This window comes from Macaca fascicularis, chromosome 13, assembly GCF_037993035.2.
Source record: "Macaca fascicularis isolate 582-1 chromosome 13, T2T-MFA8v1.1".
NCBI classification, from domain to species: domain Eukaryota; kingdom Metazoa; phylum Chordata; class Mammalia; order Primates; family Cercopithecidae; genus Macaca; species Macaca fascicularis.
This window is the reverse complement of record NC_088387.1, coordinates 4966411-4990186: the sequence shown is the minus strand read 5'-3', so window position 1 is coordinate 4990186 and position 23776 is coordinate 4966411. Positions and strand designations below refer to the sequence as shown.

Genomic DNA, 23776 nt, shown 5'->3' with positions numbered 1-23776 from the left:
ATCTTCAATAATAACAAGATAGCTAAGCTATGCTAAACCAATGCCAAAGATGGTGAATTTTAAAAATATGTCCTATTATTAAAAACACATATACCCAGTCCTCCCACCCCCCAAGACTTTCCAATAGGAAAGGAAAATAAAGTGTCAGTATGAGTGGAAAACATAGTGTTTCCTCTGCCCTCATACCCAGTGCCTGTGGGGTTTTCCCCCAAGCAAGCAATCAATTCTGCAGCAGATATCAGCTGGTGCCCTCCAATTCAATTCCAACACCATCTACCTGGAGATAGCATCAGATCCCACAGGTTCAGGGCTCAGTCCCCAAGACTGTGCCCCACTTCCAATGTCAGTCACAAGCCCCAGGTTATTTTACCTGTGCTTCTGGCCAACAGGCTATGAATTGGGGCTCCCATGACCACCTCCTCAAGTTCAACTAATTTGCTAGAGTGGTTCATAGAACTCAGGGAAACACATTTTCTAGTTTATTATAAAAGGTATTACTAAGGATACAGATGAAGAAATACCACCCTGCAGCAACCTCCATGTGTCCAGCCATCTAAAAGCCATCTAAAACCCTGTCCTTTTGGGTTTCTATGGAAGGTTAGGGTTACATAGTGTCCTCCTTAAATAATGAGATTCAGAAAATATGATTAAATACAGAGTTTATTCTGTTTGAGCTCAAAGCTTGAGAATAGCCACCTGGAAATGCCAACACCAAGCTAATAGAATCAGCATTCTGAAGTGGAGAGGTTTGAGGGTTGTTGATATCGGCAAGGTTTCAGGACGTTCAATAGGATTTTAACACTGTCCGTACAAGGTTAGTGCATAGTTAAGGCAACTGGACGGGTTATAGGCTGTGTTCTTTTTCGGGATGGGTATTTAACATTCCACATTGTGGGTGTAATAGTCATGGGGTCTTCTGTGTCATCTGGTCTGAGTTGAGTGCAAGACAATAAAGGAAGAAGTTAATATCTAACAAAGGTCAGTAATTAAGAGCGGAGGGGTCTTATCTCTGGTGCCATTCAGTCTTTCTTAGTCATTTTACAGATTACAGAACAAAAAATAAGGAAGAGAGTTCATTTATAGTTGGAGAAGCCATAGTGGCAGCTGCATGTTACACGACTGAGGCCACACAGTCACATCTCTCTCAAGGTTCAAATCATTTAACGTTCCAGTAGCCTTAAGTCTGAATTGTTTAATTTCACAATAGGCACGACTGATTAAAACATTGGCCACTAGTGACCAACTCAACTTTCAGTGCCTCTTCTCCCTGGAGACTGGAGTTGGGCTGAAAGTCCCAATCCTCTAGTCCTGCCTTGGTCTTCCTGGTGACCAGCCCCACCCCAAAGCTACCTAGAGGCTGCCAGCCACTGCCAATCATCAGTATACAAAGAGACACTGAACGTTTTGAAATTTTCAAGAATTTTAGAACTTGTATGTCAAGAAATATGGACAAAGACCAAACATATATTTCACAATATCACACAATGCTACTTTACTTTTATGAAGCTGAATATCTAGTGAATATAGAGCAAGAGAAATATCTTTAAATACTGTTCGTGGAAAGAAATTTGATATTTGTTCAACATAATCCCTGGATGGCCTCATCAGATCCAGCTTTCTTTCACCACTGAATCCTAAAACAGAAAAGAAAAATGTACCGCTCAGGTGAAATCATTCTCAGAATCAAGACAAAGCCCATGGGCAGGTTATTATGTAACATATTTCACAATTAGACCTCAGTTTGACATGTCATAAAGGCCCAGGTTGCTTTTCCCACAATCAGTACTTATAAGATTTGTTTTTGCTGTATCTCATCAGGCCATTAGGTTGGTGTAAGCACTATGGCCTCAGGGAACATCTTCGCCTTGTGTTTGCTGGGTAGTGCCATTTCCCAGCAGGGCGACAGCTTTCTCAGACACCTTGGACTGCTGGGACTCTGACTGCTGGCCCCTGCTGGCAGCACCCATAGGACAGCGGCCTCATATCCTTGGGACCACATCCTCATGAGAGACAGAGGAGGCCCGGAGCTGCCCTTGAGCATTCACTTCCTCTTCCACAGGGCTGAAGGCCAAGGAATCACTCCAAATTAAAACTCTGGATCTCAGAGCACCATTGGAAGGGGGAAACAGCCTTGCCTGGCCATACTTAGAAATGCTCTCAGTGTAGGGAGCTTGGTAGCTTCCAGAACTCCTTGGTGCACCACCCAAGCATGACAGGGTGGTGTTTCCTTATCAAGGGGGCCAGGTGAGGAGTCACGGAGGGCCCAGCTGGGCTACAATGAGCCTACATCCTCATCACAGTGACAGCTGGAGACCACATGCCTCCGAAGAGCTGGGCATGGAAGTGAAGGCTGCAATATTGCCCAGACAGCCTGCATCTGCTAGGCTGGGGTGGGGATCTCTGTGGTCCTGTGTGCAGGAAAAGGGAAGGGGCAGAGTCCTTGGGGGTTATGCAGGGTCCTCCTTTCTTAAACAGTGGTACCCGCCACCCCCCCGCCAATGGCTGCCTCTCACTCTCCCAGTCAGACACATAAAATTTGCTTGAAAGAGAAAAACTGTGATGAAGCTGACCTTGGACTACCTACTGAGCCTCATCTTCAGTGTTTCTTCCATTCCTGGGCTGGAAAAAAAGGAGCAACTTATGGATACTGAGACACAACTTTCTGCAGCCTTATCTTGATTTGGCTCTTCTCTCTATTGAACCCTAAGGCCTCATTCTTCTAACAGGGATTTCACTGCCTTCCATGGGGACTCACCTGGGAAGCTCTCGCCCTGGGCTAGCACCAGTCTGGAGGTCCTCTGGGACAGTGCTCCAGGAACCTTGCTGCTCCTAGGATCCCAACACTGTCACTTACCCATCATCCCACCCTTTAGCCTTTGCTTAGGTGGTGGGAGGTTCCACAAACCATCCAGCACAGGACTGCCCAGTCTGGAGACGTCATGGAGATGGACTGTTCTCAAAGCACTTTCCAGGAAACGAGTAGGTCCTACAGACCCATGGGAGTGAGACAGGGGTGGGAAACAGCTCCACAGTCCCTATGTTCGGGAAACAAATGCTTAAGCCAAGAGACACAGGTTGTGTTCTGTAGGACTTCCTACAGCCTTTGATGGGCCAGTGTGTATTGTGAGTCTTTGTGAATGTCAGGTGCAGTGTTTTCCAATCTTTTCTGACTTTTGCAGAGTACCTTTTGGCGCCAGTGATTCACAGAATGCAGTTTCTGGGGGCATGGATCTAGTCTGATTTGCTCATTTTTCTATGGAGATACTGAGAATCTCAAGGGTGGCGCACAGCTAGTGAATGGCCGATTAAAATCTAAAAGGTAACTCTTCGACCCTGTGACCCTTGCAAGAGTTTCTGTTACCCAGGAAGGAGGAGAGGATGGTGCCTAAGCTCCTCCTGCCATGTGTTTTTGGGGCCATGAATGCTGGACCCTAACGCTCTAAAACATAGGCTCAGATTCTGGTCTAGCCTGTGTCTGTCTGTCATCAGAACTCCCTTATGCCTACTCTGGTGCTCTCAGCCTCTCTCCTGTTGGACCCTTGCCTTTACAAGCTTGTAGGAGGAGATTTTGATTGGAGTGATACCCAGTGAAGGGTGAGAGAGTCCCCATAATTATCCACCAGTTCACCAAGGGGTCCTGGCTCTGCTGTTTGCAGTCACTCCATGATTGGGATGGCTGCAGTGAATCGAGGTGAGAAAGCAAAAGTGAGAAAACATGCTATACCCTGAAAAGGAAAAAGGGTCGTCCCCAGGTGGCAGTGTGATCCTGCAACATAAAAACATAAGCCATTATGCAACCATGTTGCATTACAAGTTCTTCAAAAAATGTCTATAGGGACAGTTTTCAAAAAAGGGTGGTCCCAGACCAGTGGCACCAACAACCTCTGGGAACTTGTAAGAAACACAAACTCTTTGCCCCAATCCAGACCCACTGAATCTTTGGGGGCAATCTGAATTTTAGCCAGGTGACTCTGATGCATGGCCACGTTTGAGAACCCCCAGTGTTTGGGGTTTGTGCTCTGGCAGTGCCTCTGTTGGAGTCTGTACAATGGCATGTGGTCTCCTGAGCGAGAAAGCAAGACCTCAGGAGCAGCTGGCTCCAGGGGACTCATCTGTGGGACTGGAGGTGAAATCTGAACAGCCAGAGGCATTGCCCCATGGTTCCTGTCTGCCCTCAGGGAGACCTGAACTTAATTGCTCAGCCACAAAAGATTCTCAGGGTCCTTTTGAGACTAGCTCTGCCCAGAAGTGGTCTGGAGGGGCTGCAGGGTGGCTGGCTCCAAGGACTTCCCCACCCTTCTCAGGTAGGGCTTTCTTTGGGGGTTACAGTCTCCAAGGCTCTTGTGTACCTTCTTGGTGAAGTCCACTGCAGCAGTCCCCGAACCCTGCAAGGAAATGAGGCGCGGGTAAATCCAACAGGAACCACATCATGACCTTGCAGTGGTCTTGCAGTGATCCTGCCGTCCCTGGCTTCCCTCTAACGTAGTCAGAAGTCTGGCGCAAAAGAGGAGGTGGAGAGCATGGCAAATGGTGGGATCACTGCCGTGATCTTCTCTAGCAAGCTCCTGCTCAGGAAGGCAAGCTTGTCATCTTGGCTGAGTTACCATCTGTATCCAAGTACGTTAAGTTTGCTTGCTCCTCCTAACAGCGCCAACTTTGAAACGGGCACATTGCAAAGCTTAGCACACTTTTTTTTTTTTTTTTTTTTGAGACGGAGTCTCGCTGTGTCGCTCAGGCTGGGGTGCAGTGGCGCGATCTCGGCTCACTGCAAGCTCTGCCTCCCAGGTTCACACCATTCTCCCGCCTCAGCCTCTGAGTAGCTGGGACTACAGGCGCCCGCCACCACGCCCGGCTAGTTTTTTGTATTTTTGGTAGAGACGGGGTTTCACCATGTTAGCCAGGATGGTCTCGATCTCCTGACCTCGTGATCCGCCCGCCTCGGCCTCCCAAAGTGCTGGGATTACAGGCGTGAGCCCTTAGGACACTTTTAAAGGATTAGCCATTTTGGCTTCTTCACCTTGTTCATTGCCTGTGAACCTGGTGTAAGAATGGAATCAGATTGGACCTGGAGGCTTGCGGTTAGCAGGGGGTCGGACACACTGCTGCTGGTGCCCAGGATGGCCAACCAGTTTTCCAGGCACTTGGGGCCCTGGGATTTTCAGAGCTAAAACTAGGAGAGTCCTGGACAAACTGGGATGAGCTGATCGCCCCATCTGGGCAGGGTGTTCAACATAAATTTTCTCTCTTGCTATTTGTTTATTTATTTTTGCTACCATGAAACAAAACTTTGATTACCATTGAACAGGTTCAGCTGGTAATTTCTAAATTAAAAAATAAAAACTAAAGAAGAAAGCTCTGAGAAATGGACGATGGGCAGGTAGGGCCGTGGGAAGCAGAAGATAGCCCCAGGGCAAGTTTCGTGTCGGGGAAAGAGACGGGAACTGAAAAAAGTACGAAACCGAGACACAACTTCGGGATGAAAGGAGCCGAAGAGGAGAGGGATGGAAGCAGGCTGGGCCATGGGATCTCTCCCCGGGTCCTTCAAGCCACCTCATGGGGTTTCAGTGGAGGAAACTGAGGCCCAGGGAGGTCAAAGGATCAGCAGTTCTGCTCAGCACTCCCTGCCAAGGTGGAGATTGAAATTTGAGGAGAGAATGACAGCGAGCCGCAAGGTGACAGCACGCTTTCACCATGATTCAGGGAACTGTGAGTGGCATAAAACTATGGTGGAAGAATAAAAGCACGTACTCGCTGCAGAAATCTCTTCATCCGTCTGTTGGCGAGCTTGGCAGCCAGATGCATAAGAGGATGCACTGGAGGAAACTGCAACAGAGAGACGCAGAGAGGGTCAGACCGGGGGACATCCACAGAGGGGTATTTTGAGAGCCCAGGGCGATGCGCATTCCTTTCTCCTCACTTCCCTTACAAATGGGTTTAATTTTCAGAGTAAAATCCATTTTCGAGCCGAAGCCTGGAATTTTATGGTTTCAATAAAGAGCCGCTTGCCTTGAGAACAGGTTTCAATTCCAACACAACCCTTAAAAATATTCCCTTAAGGTAAATCGGACTTTTCTCTGTATTAACCCTCAGCACTCTGTGCTCCTGGAGCGGAGCGCCTTGTCCTAGAAGCAACTCCACATGTATTCTTACTCCCTCCCCAGGGGTGCCCTCCTCATCCAAGAGAAAAGGTGGAGGGCAGCCCCTGTAACCCTCCCCAGGTACTTCTGGTTTCCTGATCTTGTCTGTGACTGCCGTGCACACCCAGGGGTACACACCTGTCCTCATCTAGTCCTCATGAGTCCTCCCTGTGTGCTTTGGTTTAGAGTAAAACTTGATTTGCGTTACAGTTTTTTTTTGTTTTTTTTTTCCCTTCCATTGTTCTTCCTCCTTTCATGGTGCCCTTGTTGGTTTTGATAATATCCACCTCCTTGGCCGGGTGCAGTGGGAGGCCAAGCACTTTGGGAGGCCAAGGTGGGTGGATCACCTGAGGTCAGGAGTTCGAGACCAACCTGGCCAACATAGTGAAACCCCATCTTTACTAAAAATACAAAATTAGCCAGACGTGGTGGCGCGTGCTTGTAGTCCCAGCTACTTGGGAGGCTAAGGCAAGAGATCATGGCTTGAAAACGGGAGACGGAGATTGCAGTGAGCCGAGATCATGTCATTGCACTCCAGCCTGGGCAACAGGAGCGAAACTCCGTCTAAAAAAATCCCCCTCCTTACCTGAGCACTATTCCTACATCTGTAATACTGATTGATTCTTAGGGGAAACATTTTTTTCCTGGTTATTTGCTTTTTTAAGGATCCTCTTAAGACGTGAAGAGCCTTGAATATATAAGTAAGAGACTTTCTAGTGGTAGAGTTTTACTTGCTATGACTGCGTTTAAAAGTTATATTCCGGCTGAGCACGGTGGCTCACCCCTGTAATCCCAGCACTTTGGGAGGCTGAGGCGGGCGAATCACCTGAGGTCAGGAGTTTGAGACCAGCCTGGCCAACATGGTGAAACCCCGTCTCTACTAAAAATACAAACATTAGCTAGGCGTGGTGGTGCATGCCTGTAATCCCAGCTACTTGGGAGACTGAGACAGGAGAATCGCTTGAACCCCAGAGGTGGAGGTTACAGTAACCTGAGATTGCACCACTGTACTCCAGCCTGGGTGACAGAGCAAGACTCTGTCTCAAATATATATATACACACATACATACACACACACACACACACATATGCATATATCTATATATATTCTATGGCCTCTCCAATATTCCTCAAATCATACCCCATAGAAATTCACCTACACAAGCTGCTCCCGAGGGTAACTCAAATCTGTAGGAAGAAAGTTAGAGGTGATGGTTACTATTCCCATTGCACATACACATCGCGACAGCCACGGAAGATGTTCATCCATGTATCACTACTGGGGGATGGTACCACACACATCACAAAGCACAAATTTAAAAACAGATGGTAAGAACAAACAATATAAACAGAACACAGTGTTTACCAGGCTCTTCCTGTGCCTCTGTTTAAGTGCATACTAAAAAGTTATTTCCTACTTATTTTTCCTTTTCTATAATTTATTCTCTACCTTCTCAGATAAGTTGGCCACCTACCACCCCCCACCCCAGAGGGAGAAAGAGAATCCCTGCAGTGCCAGGGAAAAGCCCCTGGGAAGCTACTACGCAGAGGATGTCCAGAGGCCCCAGCTTTTCTACTTGCCTGCACATATTAAGAAGAGACGGACCGGCCGGGCGCGGTGGCTCAAGCCTGTAATCCCAGCACTTTGGGAGGCCGAGACGGGCGGATCACGAGGTCAGGAGATCGAGACCATCCTGGCTAACACCGTGAAACCCCGTCTCTACTAAAAATACAAAAAACTAGCCGGGCGAGGTGGCGGGCGCCTGTAGTCCCAGCTACTCCGGAGGCTGAGGCAGGAGAATGGCGTGAACCCGGGAGGCGGAGCTTGCAGTGAGCTGAGATCCGGCCACTGCACTCCAGCCTGGGCTACAGAGCAAGACTCCGTCTCAAAAAAAAAAAAAAAAAAAAAAAAAGAAGAGACGGACGACATGCAGGGGAGAGCCACTTTTACAGACAGAGGATTATGATAAAATACTGACCTCACTTTTAACTGGATGTGTTACCTCCTGAGTTCTGGAGTAGTGAAACAAAAACTAAATAAGAAAAGAAAGTGATATTAGTAGTGAGTGTCACTTGCTCTAAACATGGAAGCTGCATGCGCTTGTACTGGGCTGGGCGGTACTCACCCTTTTGTATATGTCTTGATTATCCTGGAAAGAGAATTGTGAGGGTAAGTTAGGTGAAATTTTACAGGGGCAGGCAACTGGTAACGTTTTCTGTGTCAGGTACACCATGAACCTTACTGGATTTACCTGAATATTATGATGAATTGGCAATCTAAAAAGAAATTCCTCTATTACGCAAATTCAATGAGACTATAGTTGATGCAGGATCTTACAATAAAGAAAATTGCCAGCAATACATCATCATGTGAAAATATCTCATTTCATCTTTTCAGTTTGCAGGGGTGGGGAGGAGAGGCCTACTCTCTGATGCATAGAAGAAAATAACCATCTGACTATGGGTGGAATAAACTAACTATTACAGTTTTTGATTTGCTGCAGAGTGTATCCTGGTATTCAGTTTTTATAGTTCATATTGACCGAGCTGCTTTTTCTCCAAAAGCTTTCTACATGAATTTTTGCTCACCTTGCAGAAAGTCCAACTTTCCATTTCTAAATCCTTGCCCGTGCACACACCTCAGCCCTGGCTTGCGTAGATGATGGCTGCATGTGGGCTTATCTCACTCAAGGAGATGCCGGGAAGAAGGCTTCTTACAAAACCACAGAGTGAATGTTCATGTCCGTGTTTGTAAAGTCACTAGAGATGATTACTGTGAACAATCATTTAAATCTTCTGATCTGGCTAGTACTGATCATTCACATCTCACCCATGCTTAAAGATTTTTGAATCAGCTGAAACCTCAATCAAGACAAAAATTAAAGCTGTTAATAATACTTCTAATTTTATTGCTATGAATACAGTTACATCTTCCTGCAAACTTTGTGGAGAAATTCTTCAGTGGAAGAGAGCAATACCTATGCATCCTCTCTCTCTCTACCATGTACATATGTGTGGATGCACAAACATGGGCGCACACACACAGACACACACTGCAATCCACCAACTTTACCAACAGTGGAGGCTCTGTGAAACTTAACTCTATTTCCTTATGATCACCATTTTTAGCTAGCAGAAAGTACTTGCTATTTTTACAGCTCCTGGTCTTCTTGTCAGCATCTGTTCACAACTGTGTGTGTGTGTGTGTGTGTGTGTGTGTTTATGGACACTTATTGGACAAACAATTGGTTTTTGTGCCACATTCATCGGCTGTATACTATTATGTTTACTTTTCAGGGCAAAAATTGATGAGGAACGTGATGATGCTTTTCCTGGTGGTAATTACCCTGCTCAACGTTTCATATGCCCCTTCCTTACTTTACTTTTTCTTTTGTCTTTTCTTTTTTTTTTTTTTGAGACAGGGTCTCACTCCATCACCCAGCCTGGAGTGCAGTGGTGCCATCTTGGCTCACTGCAGCCTCCACCTCCCAGGTTCAAGCGATTCTCCTACCTCAGCCTCCTGAGTAGCTGGGATTACAAGCACCACGCCTGGCTAACTTTTGTATTTTTAGTAGAGATAGGGTTTTACCATGTTGCCCAGGCTGGTCTCAAACTCCTGACCTCAAGTGATCTGCCGGCTTCAGCTTCCCAAAATTCTGGGATTACAGGCAGGAGCCATCATGCCTGGCCTACTTTTTTCTTTTTAGAGAAGAAATTATTTCTAATTGTACTGATCAATGTTGTTTATGATTCATTACCCCAACTAGAATACAAATGCCATGAGAGCAGGTGTTCAGTTTGTTTTACTATGGCATCCCTAGCACCCGGCTCGTGGCATGCTCTCAATAAATATATCTTTTGAATGAATGAATAGTAGAGCAATAAGAGCTTCACAAGAACTTATTGCAATTTTCCCAATTGAAACGTCTTCTAATCCCATGTGGTGACCAGAAACACGAAGCGTGAAGAGTTTTGTGGCTGTCATTATTTGCAGAATGTGACTGCTTTCTGAATTGCCTTGAGGTAAAGGTCCCCTAGAGTCACAGACTTGGCCTATTCTGGAAATCAGAACAGGAGTGAACTTAGAGCTCTGGCGACACATCCAGACTTTGGGCAGTTGAGGAGACCAAAGCCCCAAGAGACGAAGTGACATGCCAACAGTCACATTTCAGGGAAGCAGCAAGCCAGGAAGAGCCCGTTTCTCTATTAATACCTTTAAAATATTGGCAGTTTTGTTCACTGTGCAACCCCTTGCTCTTCTGCAGTTGGAAACAGGGAGAGGCTTGGAAAAATGGAGAAGGCAGAAGGAAATTCATTCTTAGTGGGCCCTCGCTCTTGAGGATCCTTAACCCAATTTAATACTGCAGGTTGCCCTTGGGACAGCCACACTTCCACTGCCTCTGCGGATGCAGAGGACACCCCCACAGTCTTCACCTGAGGGACAGGGAAGTCCCGTCTGTGCAGCATGGGGAGGAAGTAACAAAGGGTTGAAGAACTCTGAGTTTCCAGCCTGAATTTTTGCTCCAAGACCAAGGCTGTAAAGATTATTCCTGAAAATGAGCGCTAACGATTGCCTTCAAACATATGCATAGTAAACTGAAAATAAGAAGAAATGGGAATGATATATTCATGAAATTTGAGAAAGTGATGTTTGCGTCTTGAAGAATGAGAATTGGTTGCATCAACAGGCAATGGCAACAACTAGCACTTAAGTGCTGTTGTTTGCCACGTTCTGGATGCTGTTGAAAGTGCTTCACAAATATGAAGCATTGAATCCTTACAACAGCATTCTAGGGTACTATGACAATTACCCGTATGCTACAGATGACAAAACCGAGGCACAGAGCAACTGAGAAACTACCAAGTTTAAACAGAGCTGGATTTTGAAACCAGGTATTTTTGTTTTAGAGTCTGGACTGTTAACTGCAGCCTGTGAAGAAGGCAAAGCCATTTCTGATTGAGGAAAAGACTGTGCAAGGACCTCAAGGGCCTGGTGCATTTGGGGAACACTGAGAGGTTCACTGTGGCTGGAGCACAGTGTGCTGTGGGTTAGGGGAGGTGAGGGATAAAGAGACACATCTCTCAAGGTGAAAATGCAGAGGCTATCCTAGGCATCATGGACTATCCTACCACCCTTTTGTTCTTTCAAGTAAATCAACCTACTTTATATCTGTGTGGTTACTACAGTTACTGTAAAGTTTTTTATTTTTGTTTTTTTTTGGTGATACAGAGTCTTGCTCTGTCACCCAGGCTGGAGTGCGGTGGCACGATCTCGGCTCACTGCAACCTCCGCCTCCCAGGTTCAAGCGATTCTCCTGAGTAGCTGGGATTGCAGGCGTGCACCACCGCGCCCAGCTACTTTTTGTATTTTTAGTAGAGACAGGGTTTCACCATGTTGGCCAGGCTGGTCATGAACTCCTGAGCTCGTGATCCGCCCACCTCAGCCTCCCAGAGTGCTGGGATTACAGGTGTGAGCCACCAGACCTGGCCAGTTACTGTACAGTCTTTTAAATGAAACTTTTTTTTTTTTTTTAATTGAAGCAGAGTCTTGCTCTGTCACCCAGGCCGGAGTGTAGTGGCCCAATCTTGGCTCACTGCAACCTCTGCCTCCCGGGTTCAAGCTATTCTCCTGCCTCAGCCTCCCGAGTAGCTGGGATTACAGGTGTGCCACCATGCCTGGCTAATTTTTGTATTTTTAGTAGAGATGGAGTTTCACCTTGTTGGCCAGGCTGGACTCAAACTCCTGGCCCCAAGTGATCAGCCCACTTTGGCCTCCCAAAGTGCTGGGATTACAGGTGTGAGCCACCACGCCCGGCTAGTTACTGTAAAGTCTTTTACATGATAACTGTTGTTTTGGAGACCTGCTATATCATAGTATATCAATTTATAATATGCAATATATCATAACATATAATTAGCTTAACTATATATGATTATAATAATTGTAAGAATATAAATGAACTACCCATATTTTATAGTAATTTATATTTAAGATATTTGCTTGATTTTGTATAAAATTATATTCTTGAACACACATACAAATGCACAGTTACAGATACATACAGCATTCTCCTGTAGGTAGCAAAAGAGTGTGTTTGTTGCAGATATATATTATATATTATATATGTATATTATATATTTTATATATATATATATACTCACACACACACACAGTTTTTTTACCTTAGGTTGGCGAGAAAGAGATGCCCACTGACTCAGACAATATGCCAGTTGCTAAAAAATAAAATGAAGAATACAAATCAAAGGGATGAGGGGGATGAAGACAGATTGATTAATGGGTAATCAAATACAATTAGATAGAAGAAACAAGGCCTGGTGTTTGATAATTCAGTAGAGTAACTATAGTAAACCATAATCTATTGGATATCTCAAAATAGCTAATAGAGAATAATTTGAATGCTCCCAGCATAAAGAAAATGTAAATGTTTAAGGTAAATGTTTAATATCCATTGATATTCCAATTCCCCCAACTTGGTTATAACATACTATATGAAAGTATTCGAATATCACATGTACCTTGAAAATGTGTACATTGATTATGCATTTAAAATTTAAACAATGAATCAAAGACAAGTATAAATTCTTCAGTCAGCAGAATTTTATTACAACAGATTTAAAATACTAAAATTGTCCTATTTCTGAACCTCACATTATCTTCTCACACAGTGGCAGTGAATTTCAACACAACCCTCAGGATGCCTTAAATGAGGCCATGAAAAATGGCAACAGTGAGTTTCTGCTGCAGCCAAAAATCTGATCTCAAAATAGTTTTAAGTGAACATTATACACATGATGTATTCAAGGTCCAGACTAAATAAAAATCTCACATTACTGAATAATTGGGTACCTCAAGCTGCACAATATCCAAGCCATCTGGAGGATCAGCTAAAGGTTGGGGAAATCCTATTGTGAGAAATCATAAAATTATTAATTAGAGAAAAGAGGTCATAACATTTACTTCAAAGTCTTTACCATGAGAAACAGACAGTCTCTATTAAAGTAATAAGCCACCAAAGAACCATACAAAAGAGGTCAGTGGGAAAGTAAGATTTGATCTGATGTTGTTAAAAGGATTTACAAAGAAAATACACTTCTACTTGCCACTAGAATATACAAAGATTAATTTAAAATAGCATGGTTGTTAATTTACCATGAGTGTTCGGTACAACTGTTAGCAACTCGGCAAAGAGGAGGAAAAAAATCCCAAGGTAACAACTTAGTTTGTATTTTGACAGAATTCATAAGGATGGCATATTAGAAAATGGTGTCAACGAAGGATGGACATCAGAATCACCCTTGAACTTTGAAGACACATGGATACCCATCCCTCTGCTGCTACAGACTCTCTAGGGATGGGCTCTGGGGAAGGCTGCTGGCATGCAGCTAGACCCTGTCAACCTTTTGTCTAACTTCAATGAACTCCTCTTCTCATTTGCTTGTGATACAACACTTGGTGGGATAACTATAGTGCAGTTGAAAGAATCAATTGGATAGGTCAAAACTAACAAGATGAAATTAGGTGGATAAATATAAAACCTGGCACTTAGATTTTTAATGTGTGGAACAGGGAATGTATGACTCAAGAGCAGTTTATGTGTAAAAACAAGACAAAAGAAAACTGAGTGATATTTTGTCCCCTTCATTCTCTCTGAGGCAAGAAAAAGCTAAGGCAATGTTATGTTATATTCAAATAACAGGGCCTAAACCATAAAAGGTAATAGTCTGACTTGAAATGGTAAGATACAAGGTAAAGTCACGGAGCATAGTTTTCTCTGGAAACAGGAATATTAGGAAGTATATGTTAACTGCTTTCAACTATTTTGAGAACTGCAATAAGTAAGAGATATTAGTCTTATCCTGTGCTTCCCCCAAATAACAGAATAAAGGCTGATGGTTAGAAAGTTACATGTGATCACACTTAAGCTTGGCATAAAGAAGTTTTTGACAATTGGAATCATTCAACAATGCAAAGTAATGCAAACGAACCCTAAAAGGATTTATGGAGAGGTTCTTTGTTAATAAAACGTAAAGACCTGCCCTCAGGAAACATAAAGTCAAATAGGAAAAAATAGGGAGGTGAGTATAAACATAGAGAAAGATAAATAAAAGGTAATAACAGATTTACAAAAGTATAATATAAACAGGACTCTACTGGAGCAAAGAGGCAGCACCTAGCTGTCTTAGCTGGCAGTGAGTTGGGGTCATTGAAAGTACTTAAATAGAATCGGGAAGTTACAGAAGGGATCCCTGCACCCTGTCACAGGTTAAACCAGATGACCTTCATGGTCCTTTGCAAGGCCCAGTTTTGTGATTACATTGTAGGACATGACAAAGCAAACATACTGTTTGAAATATATTTTCTCTGTTAATATATTTCCAAAGATGTTCTACTCCCCTAAGTCAAAATTCTAATGGAAAAATCTAAAATTGTATGTGTTTCCAACCTTAGTTGTTCCGCTACCACCCACTTCCCTGCATCCTATGAAGATGGTGGTAAGATTCCAACCACAGACCCTCACTCCAGCCCTGTTCCCGAGAAGCTGGTTCTCAAGAGTTGGTGAGGCGATGCCAGCGCCTGGTCAGCACCGCGGACAGCTCACCGGCCCCGGGAGGTAGCTGCTTCCACCACACTCTGGACCCCTGCCTCTCTAAAACCCAAGGGAAAGGCTTGGAAAAAGACTCCTTTTTCCACTGTGCGCTCCTCCCGCGCCCGTCTCTCGAACTGCCCATCAATTCCCATTCTTTGGGGCTGTAAGCTCACTTTTACCAACTCTGTCCTCGTCTCTTCAGAATCCAGGGAGCAGAAATGGCTACAAGAAGTGTCTTCCCCTAACTCCTACCAGGACGTGCCTCACCCTTCAGTTTTAGCGGCATATGTTCAGGACATCCCTGGGGCAGGAGCAGCTTAAAGACAGTCCCACAGGGAAAAGTCTCCTTTGGTAAAAGGCTGCAGCATCTCGCTCTGTCCATCCTCTCCTAAAGGTTCGAAACAAATTGCAGCCAGAAATCAAGAAGGTAGTAATGAGGGCTGGCGGGGGAGAATAAAGCTTGACTCCTTCCAGAACTGCCCTGGGGGATCAAGGTCTGCCTCAGTCATCCTCAGAATTCAGGCCAGATGGAGTCTGATGAAGCTCCCCTTACCTGAGGAGGGAATCTGTAGCATGCAGAAGCAGTAGATGATCAAGATGAGAGGGAACTGGGGACGAAGAGGTTTCATTGTTAGAGTCTGGTTTCTCCTTGCTGGCCACAGACGGATGCTGCTAGGACAAGAGCTGCGCATTTCCCCAAGGTCCACAGGCAGAGGCAACCCTCTGTCCTGCATCTGATCAGCCCAGCGAAGAAAGTGCGTTTATTTGCAGCGCCCGGGAGCCCATTTGCTGATCACCAATCAGCTTTGCACAGGAGGACCCCGGCTTTCTCATAAATGTCACGCTGGGCCCTTATTTGTAGAATAATATCCTTCTGGAGTAGGCATTGTAGAGAGTCCTCTTTTACAACCCAGCAATGAAAATAAAAGGTGGAGAGTCCTGATTGTTATTCTATAACGATCTGAGAAATATTTCTGACTCAAGAAGGGCTTTTTCTCTTTTTAATAAAAAATTGGACACAAATCTATAAATTATTGCGTGATAAAGTCTTGTTTCCTATGAAGCTGTTTATTTTCCACCACTAACAAAGGATGTTGTGTCATCTTGGTGCATCTAAGAAGGACAAAATTTGGAGTCTTGGGTATAATATTTTTAAAAATCTAAAGTTCAATTGGGGCTCTGTTTGTTTTTTAGATCATGGCTGAAAATTAGCCTCTTTAAGGTCTTTCCAGATTCATTTTAAGGAACAAGTTAAGGATTTCAAATTGTCAGCACTCAGGAAAACATGACAATGTTTAATAATCCTAAATAAGTTCATCTACCGAGCTTCTACATGTTGGGATCTGTTTTAGGCATTTCACACAGGTTATTTCATGTAATTCTCACAGAAAATCTATTAGGAATGTCTTATTACTCTAATTTTGTGAATGAGGAAACAGATGCTAGGAAAGATTAAGAAACTTGTCCAAGATCATCCAGCTATCAAGGATGAGAGAAGAAATTTGGACTCAAAGGTACCTGAGCCCAGTCACTTCTGTAAGAATATGGAATTCTAATTGATAAGTAATTTTTTAAGTGTGCATCCTTGGGATTAGATATGAGATAGAAAGAAGCAGGAGAAAGACTGAAGTCTTCTATTTCTTGCAAAAAGGGCAACATATATAGTATACCTGAAACAAATATCTTTTGTTTTTTTTCATTATGCATATCTTTAATTTTCTTTCTTTCTTTCTTTTTTCTGAGATGGAGTCTCACTGTGTCGCTCAGGCTAGAGTGCAGTGGTGAGATCTTGGCTCACTGCAACCTCTGCCTCCTGAGTTCAAGCAATTCTCCTGCCTCAGCCTCCTGAGTAGCGGGGATTACAGGTGCTCGCCACCAGCTAGTTAGTCCAGCTAATTTTTTTATTTTTAGTAGAGACCAGGTCTCACCATGCTGGTCGGGCTGGTCTCAAACTCCTGACCTCGTGATCTGCCCACCTCAGCCTCTCAAAGTGTTGGGATTACAGGCGTGAGCCATCGCACCTGGCTGCATATCTTTAATTTTTGCTGTTTTAGAGATTAGGTGGTTACTAATAACTGCTGGATGTTTACACATGGCTCAAACATGTTAATACTTTACCTAAGTCATAATATATAATTGTTTTAATGAATGAGCTTTTAAAGAATAATTTTGAGTGGGAGTTGCTCAGAAGGAGCTGTTTAGTTTTGACTTAAAATGTGGCATTTTGTCAAAAAATTTTCAATTCATAACAGGCTGATAATTATAAACTACCTTATAGCCATAATATTTTGCCTTTGAGCCAGTAAGAAATAGAGATTTCTATTTGCCACAGTATTTACCACTTTGGTTCTAGGAGACCAACCCAAGGTCTTTAAATACCAGGCAGCGATTATGCCGTTTACATTAAAATCCACCCACTTCCTAACAGCAAGTCTTTACTGAATGAAAGGGAAAACATGAATAAATGCTTTTTCAACATAAACCACTTATCTACATGATGTTAAACACTGTCACTTATGGTCATTTTAGATACATGACACACATAATAGCAAACAGTTGTGGTATTTTTAATAAGTGTCAATCAACAAGTACTTTTTCAACATCTGCTCACCGGTGAACTGGTGTTTATGCATAGGTGTCAAGGAAACCTCTGTGATAGCTCTGATTTATATCAACTCTATGTTTCTTCTGCGTATTTTGCCTACGCTATTTTTCAGATATTCAGGAGAAAAACATAAAAATATTATTTTCAATACTAACTTAGAAATTGGAAAAGATTTTAAAAGCCCGTGGTGTTACTATTCAACAACATTGTTCTAAACTAATTTGTGTTTTCTGCATAATTCATATGTTAAGGCCCTAGACCCCAATGTGACTGTATTTGGAAACAGGGCTTTTAAGGAAGTAATTAAGGGTAAACGAGGACATTAGGATGGGGCCCTAATCCAACAGGACTGGTGTCTTTATGAGAAGAGGAAGAGATGCTAGAAATCTTTTTCTCTCTGCATGCATGCACAGAAAAAAGGTGGTGTGAGGTTGTCTGCAAGCGAAGTAGAGAGCCTCACCAGGAACCACCTTGCTGGCACCTCGATTTTGGACTTGCATCCTCCAGAGCCGTGAGAAAATACATTTCTGTTGTTTAAACTACCCAGTCTGTGGGTTTTGCTATGGCAGTCCAAGAAGACCAATACAAACATGAAAGCATTTTTAGCCAATTCAATACAAAAATAAAATGAAATAATGAAAAGTAAAAATTGGAAACTCTCCTTGATTTCAAATTATACGATTATCTACCCAGATTATCTACTAAAAATTCAGTGAAATCAAGTGGTGGATGATTAGAATTAACAAAAGTTTACCAAACTGACCAAATTTCAGGGAAGCTATTTTCAGTACTAATTTTCTTAGGACAAGAGCAAAAATAAATTTTGAAATGTGTCAAAATGTACATAGCTTAAAAAACTATGAAATACTGAGGGCAAAACTGGAGAATAAATGTGCAACACATTTAAAAAGAAAACTACAAAACTGTACTGAAGAAGTGTGAATAAATGAAAAGGCATATCATTATCCTCACCAGCAAGATTCAATGTTGTTAAACATTCAATTGATGGCAAAATTCATGTGTAAAGTCAGTGTAATCCTAATTAAATTCAAAATGACCCTTCATGAAATTTTAAGACATATTCTGAAAGTAGTTTGGGAGAGAAAATATTTAAGAACATTTGACAAATTTTGGGGAAAAAACTTGACACTTTACCAATGCCAAAATGTACCATGAACCTGTAGCAATTGTGGTATTGTGGTCGACATTTTGTTACCGATCTAGTAACAGGCAAACCAATCCATAGAATGGGATAGAGAGAGTTGAAGCAGATTAGATTAATATAGAATAAAGGCACATTTCAAATCAGTGAAAAAAGGTGAAATTACTCATTGAATGGTGTTCAGGATCATTGGCTATTTGGTGAAAATTAAATACCCTATTCCACACTATACAGTAGTCTCCCCTTATCCTAATAGGATATATTCCAAGAACCCAAGTGGATGCCTGAAGCTGAAGATAGTGCCAAACCCTATAGACCGTATGCACGAATTTCTCGTTCCTTCTTCACAGTTTCACAGCTAGAAAACTGTTCTTATTGTAGATCTTAGCCACCTCTGCATACGATTTTTTTTTCTTTCCTTATTATGCCAATAACTTTCACCTTTTCACCTACAGGAAGCACTTTATGGCTTCTCTTTGGCATATTTCAATGGCCAGCGTCATTACTCTTGTGGCTTTGGAGCCATAATGAAGTCAGCTAAGGGTGACTTGAATACAAGCACTGTGATGCCGCAACCATCAATCTGTTAACCAAGGCTACTGCAGAGTGACTAACGAGCACGTAGACAGCACGGAGTTGCTGGACAGAGGGAGGATTCAAGGGGAGAGGGGCAGGACCCAGAGACTTCATCATGCTACTCACCCGGGCAGGCCATTGAAAAACCTAATTTCTTATTTCTGGAATTTTCCATATGTCCTATGTTCAGACCACAGTTGACTAGTGGAACGGAAACTGTGGAAAGTGAAAACGCAGACAAGAGGGGACTACTGTAGGCTGGGTGCGGTGGCTCACACCTGTAATCCCAGCACTTTGGGAGACCGAGGCGGGTGGATCACCTGAAGTCGGGAGTTGCAGATCAGCCTGGCTAACATGGTGAAACCCCATCTCCACTAAATAGACAAAATTAGCTGGGCGTGGTGGCGCATGCCTGTAATCCCAGCTACTCTAGAGGCTGATGCAGGAGAATCGCTTGATCCCGGGAGGCGGAGGTGCAGAGGTTGAAGTGAGCCGGGATCACGCCACTGTACTCCAGCCTGGGCAAAGGAGTAGTGAGACTCTGTCTCCAAAAAAACAAAAAAACAAAAAACAAAAACAAAAAAACAGGGGACTACTGTAAATTAAAATAAATTCCAGAAGATCAATAAACCAAACCTGATTCTCACACACACACACACACACACACACACACACACACACACACACACAGAGTATTATAAATATTTTTAAATTCTGTGTACATTATGCTGTTTTGAGATCTTAAAAAAAATCTCTGTGGCTGGAGAAAGACCGTTCCTCCCAGGGCTAGTCATGCTTAGAGATAGCAAGGTCTCAGCCTGGAGCACGCCTGCCGTGATAAACTAAGTAGCGCAGGGCCATAACTCCTCTATCTGGCCCCTAAGCCCCAGGAGGCAAAATCCCTCTGCCTGAAACATCCCAGGACCAGCTGCCAGGCAACTAGGAACCACCTCCACAGCCCCAAACCTTCCACAAGTATTCACATTAGCCACTCCTAAACTGTTCACCCTGCTCTGCCTTGCCCTTCCCCATAAAACCCCATAAAAGGGGTGCACTAGATCTTCTCTTTGCTCCTGTCTTCCACCTCCTGACCACCCTGGTGCCTTTCCCACATGGTCCTCCTGTCTCCAGGACCTGTGAGTGTAGTACACTTTGTTTTTCCCTGTGCCACTCCTGTGTCTCCTCTTGAGGTCACACCTGGCTTTTCATCACATAAAAGAAGACAAAGTACACATATACAGACACACAGACACTTACATAAAATCCTGTATTAGAAAAAAATTGAGCAAAAATTTTTATAGGAAAATTGCTCTAGAGCAAAACTTAAAATAGGGATGACAATAAGGAAAAGATTGAAAAATTTTAAAGTATTTTAAATAATTCTGTATAAAAAGATGCCGTAATCAATATTAGCAAGGAAAAAACACCATAGGATAAGTGTTTCCAAAAGCTATAGGGGTACTTACTGATAATATAAAAAGAGAGGGAAAGAAAGGAAGGAAGGCAAAAAGGAACAAGGAAAGGAAAAAAGGAAGAAAAAACCTAACTGTCCATCAAGAGGTGATTGGGAAGAAAAGCTGATACATACGTACAATGGAATAGATTATTAAATAAACTAAGGGATCCATAATATGGAAATTTATGTAACTGTGGCTTTTTTTGTTTTTCTTGAGATGGAGTCGCTCTGTTGCCCAGGCTGGAGGGCAGCGGTGTGATCTCAGCTCACTGCAACCTCTGCCTCCTGGGTTCAAGCAATGCTCCTGTTTCAGCCTCCCGAGTAGCTGGGATTACAGGCACGTGCCACCACGCCCAGCTAATTTTTTTATTTTTAGCAGAGACGGTGTTTTACCATGTTGGCCAGGCTGGTCTGAACTCCTGACCTTGGGATCTGCCCGACTCAGCCTCCCAAAGTGCTGGGATTACAGGCGTGAGCCACCATGCCCAGCCTATGTAACTATTTAGAAGAATAAGATAGGCCTACATGTATTCACAGGGAAAATTCTTTATAACACGAGTAAAGAATAAATGTTACAAAATTTCATGTCATTGTCTCTTGCCTGCCACCATGTAAGACAAGTATCAGGTAGCTTCTGCTCATAACAAATCATTCCAAAACTTAGTTGTTTAAACAATCATTTATTTAGCTCAAAATTCTGAAGGTCAGCAATTTGGGCTGGGTTCTACAGGGCAGCTATTCTCAGGTGGACTCACTTACACATTTGTAACCACCTAGTGAGTAGACAGGGTGCCTGAGACCCTTTGGTTCTACAGGGCAGCTATTCTCAGGTGGACTTACTTACACATCTGTAATCACCTGGTGAATAGACAGGGTGCCTGAGACCCTTCTCCATGTAATCTCTCATTCTCAGGGTGGTTAGCCCAGGGTTGATCTCACACTCATTTCAGAGTTCTAAGATAGTGAGAGGAGAAGCTACAAAGCCTCTTGAGTTCTAGGTTTGCAACAGGCACTACATCACTTCTGCATTATAATGGACAAAGCCAGTCACAAAGCTAGCCCAGATTCAAGGGGTGGGAAAATAAATTTCACCTCCCAACGATGAGATAAGCCACAAAGTGTTATGGCCAATTTTGCAATCTACCAACCTCCACTTATGTAAAAGTTTTAAAAAATAGAACACGTAGTTATGTATGTACAGATGTAGGTAAATGCAAAGTAAAAGAATGGGATGCTACACACACTCAAAAATAATAGCAGAGATTCTCATGCAGTGAGATTGTGAGGAGTCATTAACAGCTTTTGAATTCTTGGCCGGGCGCAGTGGCTCATGCCTGTAATCCCAGCACTTTGGGAGGCAGAGGCAGGTGGATCACGAGGTCAGGAGATCGAGACCATCCTGGCTAACACAGTGAAACCCCATCTCTACCAAAAATGCAAAAAATTAGCTGGGCTTGGTGGTGGGTGCCTGTAGTCCCAGCTACTCTGGAGGCTGAGGCAGGAGACTCACTTGAACTAGGGGGCGGAGGTTGCAGTGAGCTGAGATTGTGCCACTGCACTCCAGCCTGGGCCACAGAGCGAGACTCTGTCTCAAAAAAAAAAAGCTTTTAAATTCTTGCATTTCATATTTTTGAATTCTTGCACTGATTATTTATGAATTACTTGTATAAGTAAAACTAAATTTAAAAAATTTAATGAAGTCTGAAACACTCACAAGCATATGGATTAATATTCAAAGATCTAAACTTCCATATATAAAAGATCAACTGCTTTCATATCCTTTGCAGGGACATGGATGGAGCTAGAAGCCATTATCCTCAGGAAACTAACGCAGGAACAGAAAACCAAACACCACATATTCTCACTTATAAGTGGGAGCAGAATGATGAGAACACATGTATACATGGGGGTGAACAATACACACTGGGGTCTGTTGCGGGGTGGGTGGGGTGAGAGAAAACGTTGGGAAGAATAGTTCATGGATGCTGGGCTTAATACCTAGGTAATGGGATGATCTGTGCAGCAAATCACCATGGCACATATTTACCTATGTAACAAACCTGAATATCCTGCACATGTACCCCAGAATTTAAAATAAAAGTTGAAGGGAAAAAAAGATCAACTCCTTTCTTTATTTTATTCCATTAATTTTTTTCCAAAGTGTTTCATTTGTTAGGCACTATTTAAAAGGCTATAACCAGTGGATTTGTCAGTGCCAAGCCAATTTAATAAGATATAACTTTTTTGAATAAATGAACTCACCATGTAGAGTTCCCAGACCATTTGAAACAAGCAAATGTCAGAGAACGACACTAAAAATGCCTCCTCCTTTCCACTTTAAATTAGCTTCCGCTTTGTGAATTGTTACTATGATAAAACTCAGCAGGCTTTCGGGGAACTCAATTTTAATTTGTAAAATACAAGAAAATGGAATTTCTAAATCGATTATAAGTTTCTGTATTCAAAGCACAACTTTCTGAGTGCCTCAGTGATACCCAATGTCCTTCAAGAACTCTTATTTAAAAGTCTAAAGTAAATTAAGATGTAGATACGAGGCCGGGCGCGGTGGCTCACGCCTGTAATCCCAGCACTTTGGGAGGCCGAGGCGGGCGGATCACAAGGTCAGGAGATCGAGACCACGGTGAAACCCCGTCTCTACTAAAAATACAAAAAATTAGCCGGGCGCGGTTGTGGGCGCCTGTAGTCCCAGCTATTCGGGAGGCTGAGGCAGGAGAATGGCGGGAACCCGGGAGGCGGAGCTTGCAGTGAGCCGAGATCGCGCCACTGCACTCCAGCCTGGGCGACAGAGCGAGACTCTGTCTCAAAAAAAAAAAAAAAAAAAAAAAAAGATGTAGATACGAGAATATTTGAGAGCACCGTAAGGGAGGAAAACGATAATTCTTCCTCTACCCTTTCTGAGATCTTAATTGGGATTGACCCCTAGAAAGAAAGAAAGATTAACAGGAGAAGAACAAGCAGAAGTTTAACCATGGTGCTATGGTTTGAATAATGGTGTTTCCTCCAAAGTTCATGTTGAAACTTAATCCCCAAGGTAGCAGTACTGAGACACATGGTCTTTGGAAGGTGATTATCTCCCAAAAGGGCAGAGCCATCATGAATGGGATGAGTATCCCTATGAAAGGGCTCCAGCGTGAAGGGCATACTCTCTTGCCCTTCCATTCTTTCCACAATGTGAATATCTCACATTCTTGCCCTCTAGAGGATATAGCA

The 23776-nt window shown here is 43.3% G+C and overlaps 1 protein-coding gene across 7 annotated transcripts in view; it reads right to left on the bottom strand.

Moving 5' to 3' along the window:
* Positions 1–644: 644 nt before the first annotated feature.
* NMS (neuromedin S) overlaps positions 645–23776 on the bottom strand; it is a 77898-nt gene continuing 54766 nt past the window's right edge. Inside the window, exons 3-13 of one of the 7 annotated variants that reach the window (XM_065526641.2) lie at positions 15300–15354; positions 13006–13061; positions 12321–12371; positions 8264–8287; positions 8117–8170; positions 5749–5823; positions 4350–4385; positions 3725–3766; positions 2855–3035; positions 2571–2619; positions 645–1634 (exon numbers count right to left, since the gene is read on the bottom strand). In XM_065526641.2, coding sequence (XP_065382713.1) covers positions 2597–2619; positions 2855–3035; positions 3725–3766; positions 4350–4385; positions 5749–5823; positions 8117–8170; positions 8264–8287; positions 12321–12371; positions 13006–13061; positions 15300–15354 — 597 coding nt within the window. In that variant the 3' untranslated portion in view covers positions 645–1634; positions 2571–2596. Of the gene's footprint in view, positions 1635–2570; positions 2620–2854; positions 3036–3724; positions 3767–4349; positions 4386–5430; positions 5622–5748; positions 5824–7297; positions 7326–8116; positions 8171–8263; positions 8288–12320; positions 12372–13005; positions 13062–15299; positions 15483–23776 lie in introns of those variants that run through there. The other 6 variants (XM_065526642.2, XM_065526643.2, XM_045368738.3 and 3 more) reach the window with 6 other exon arrangements.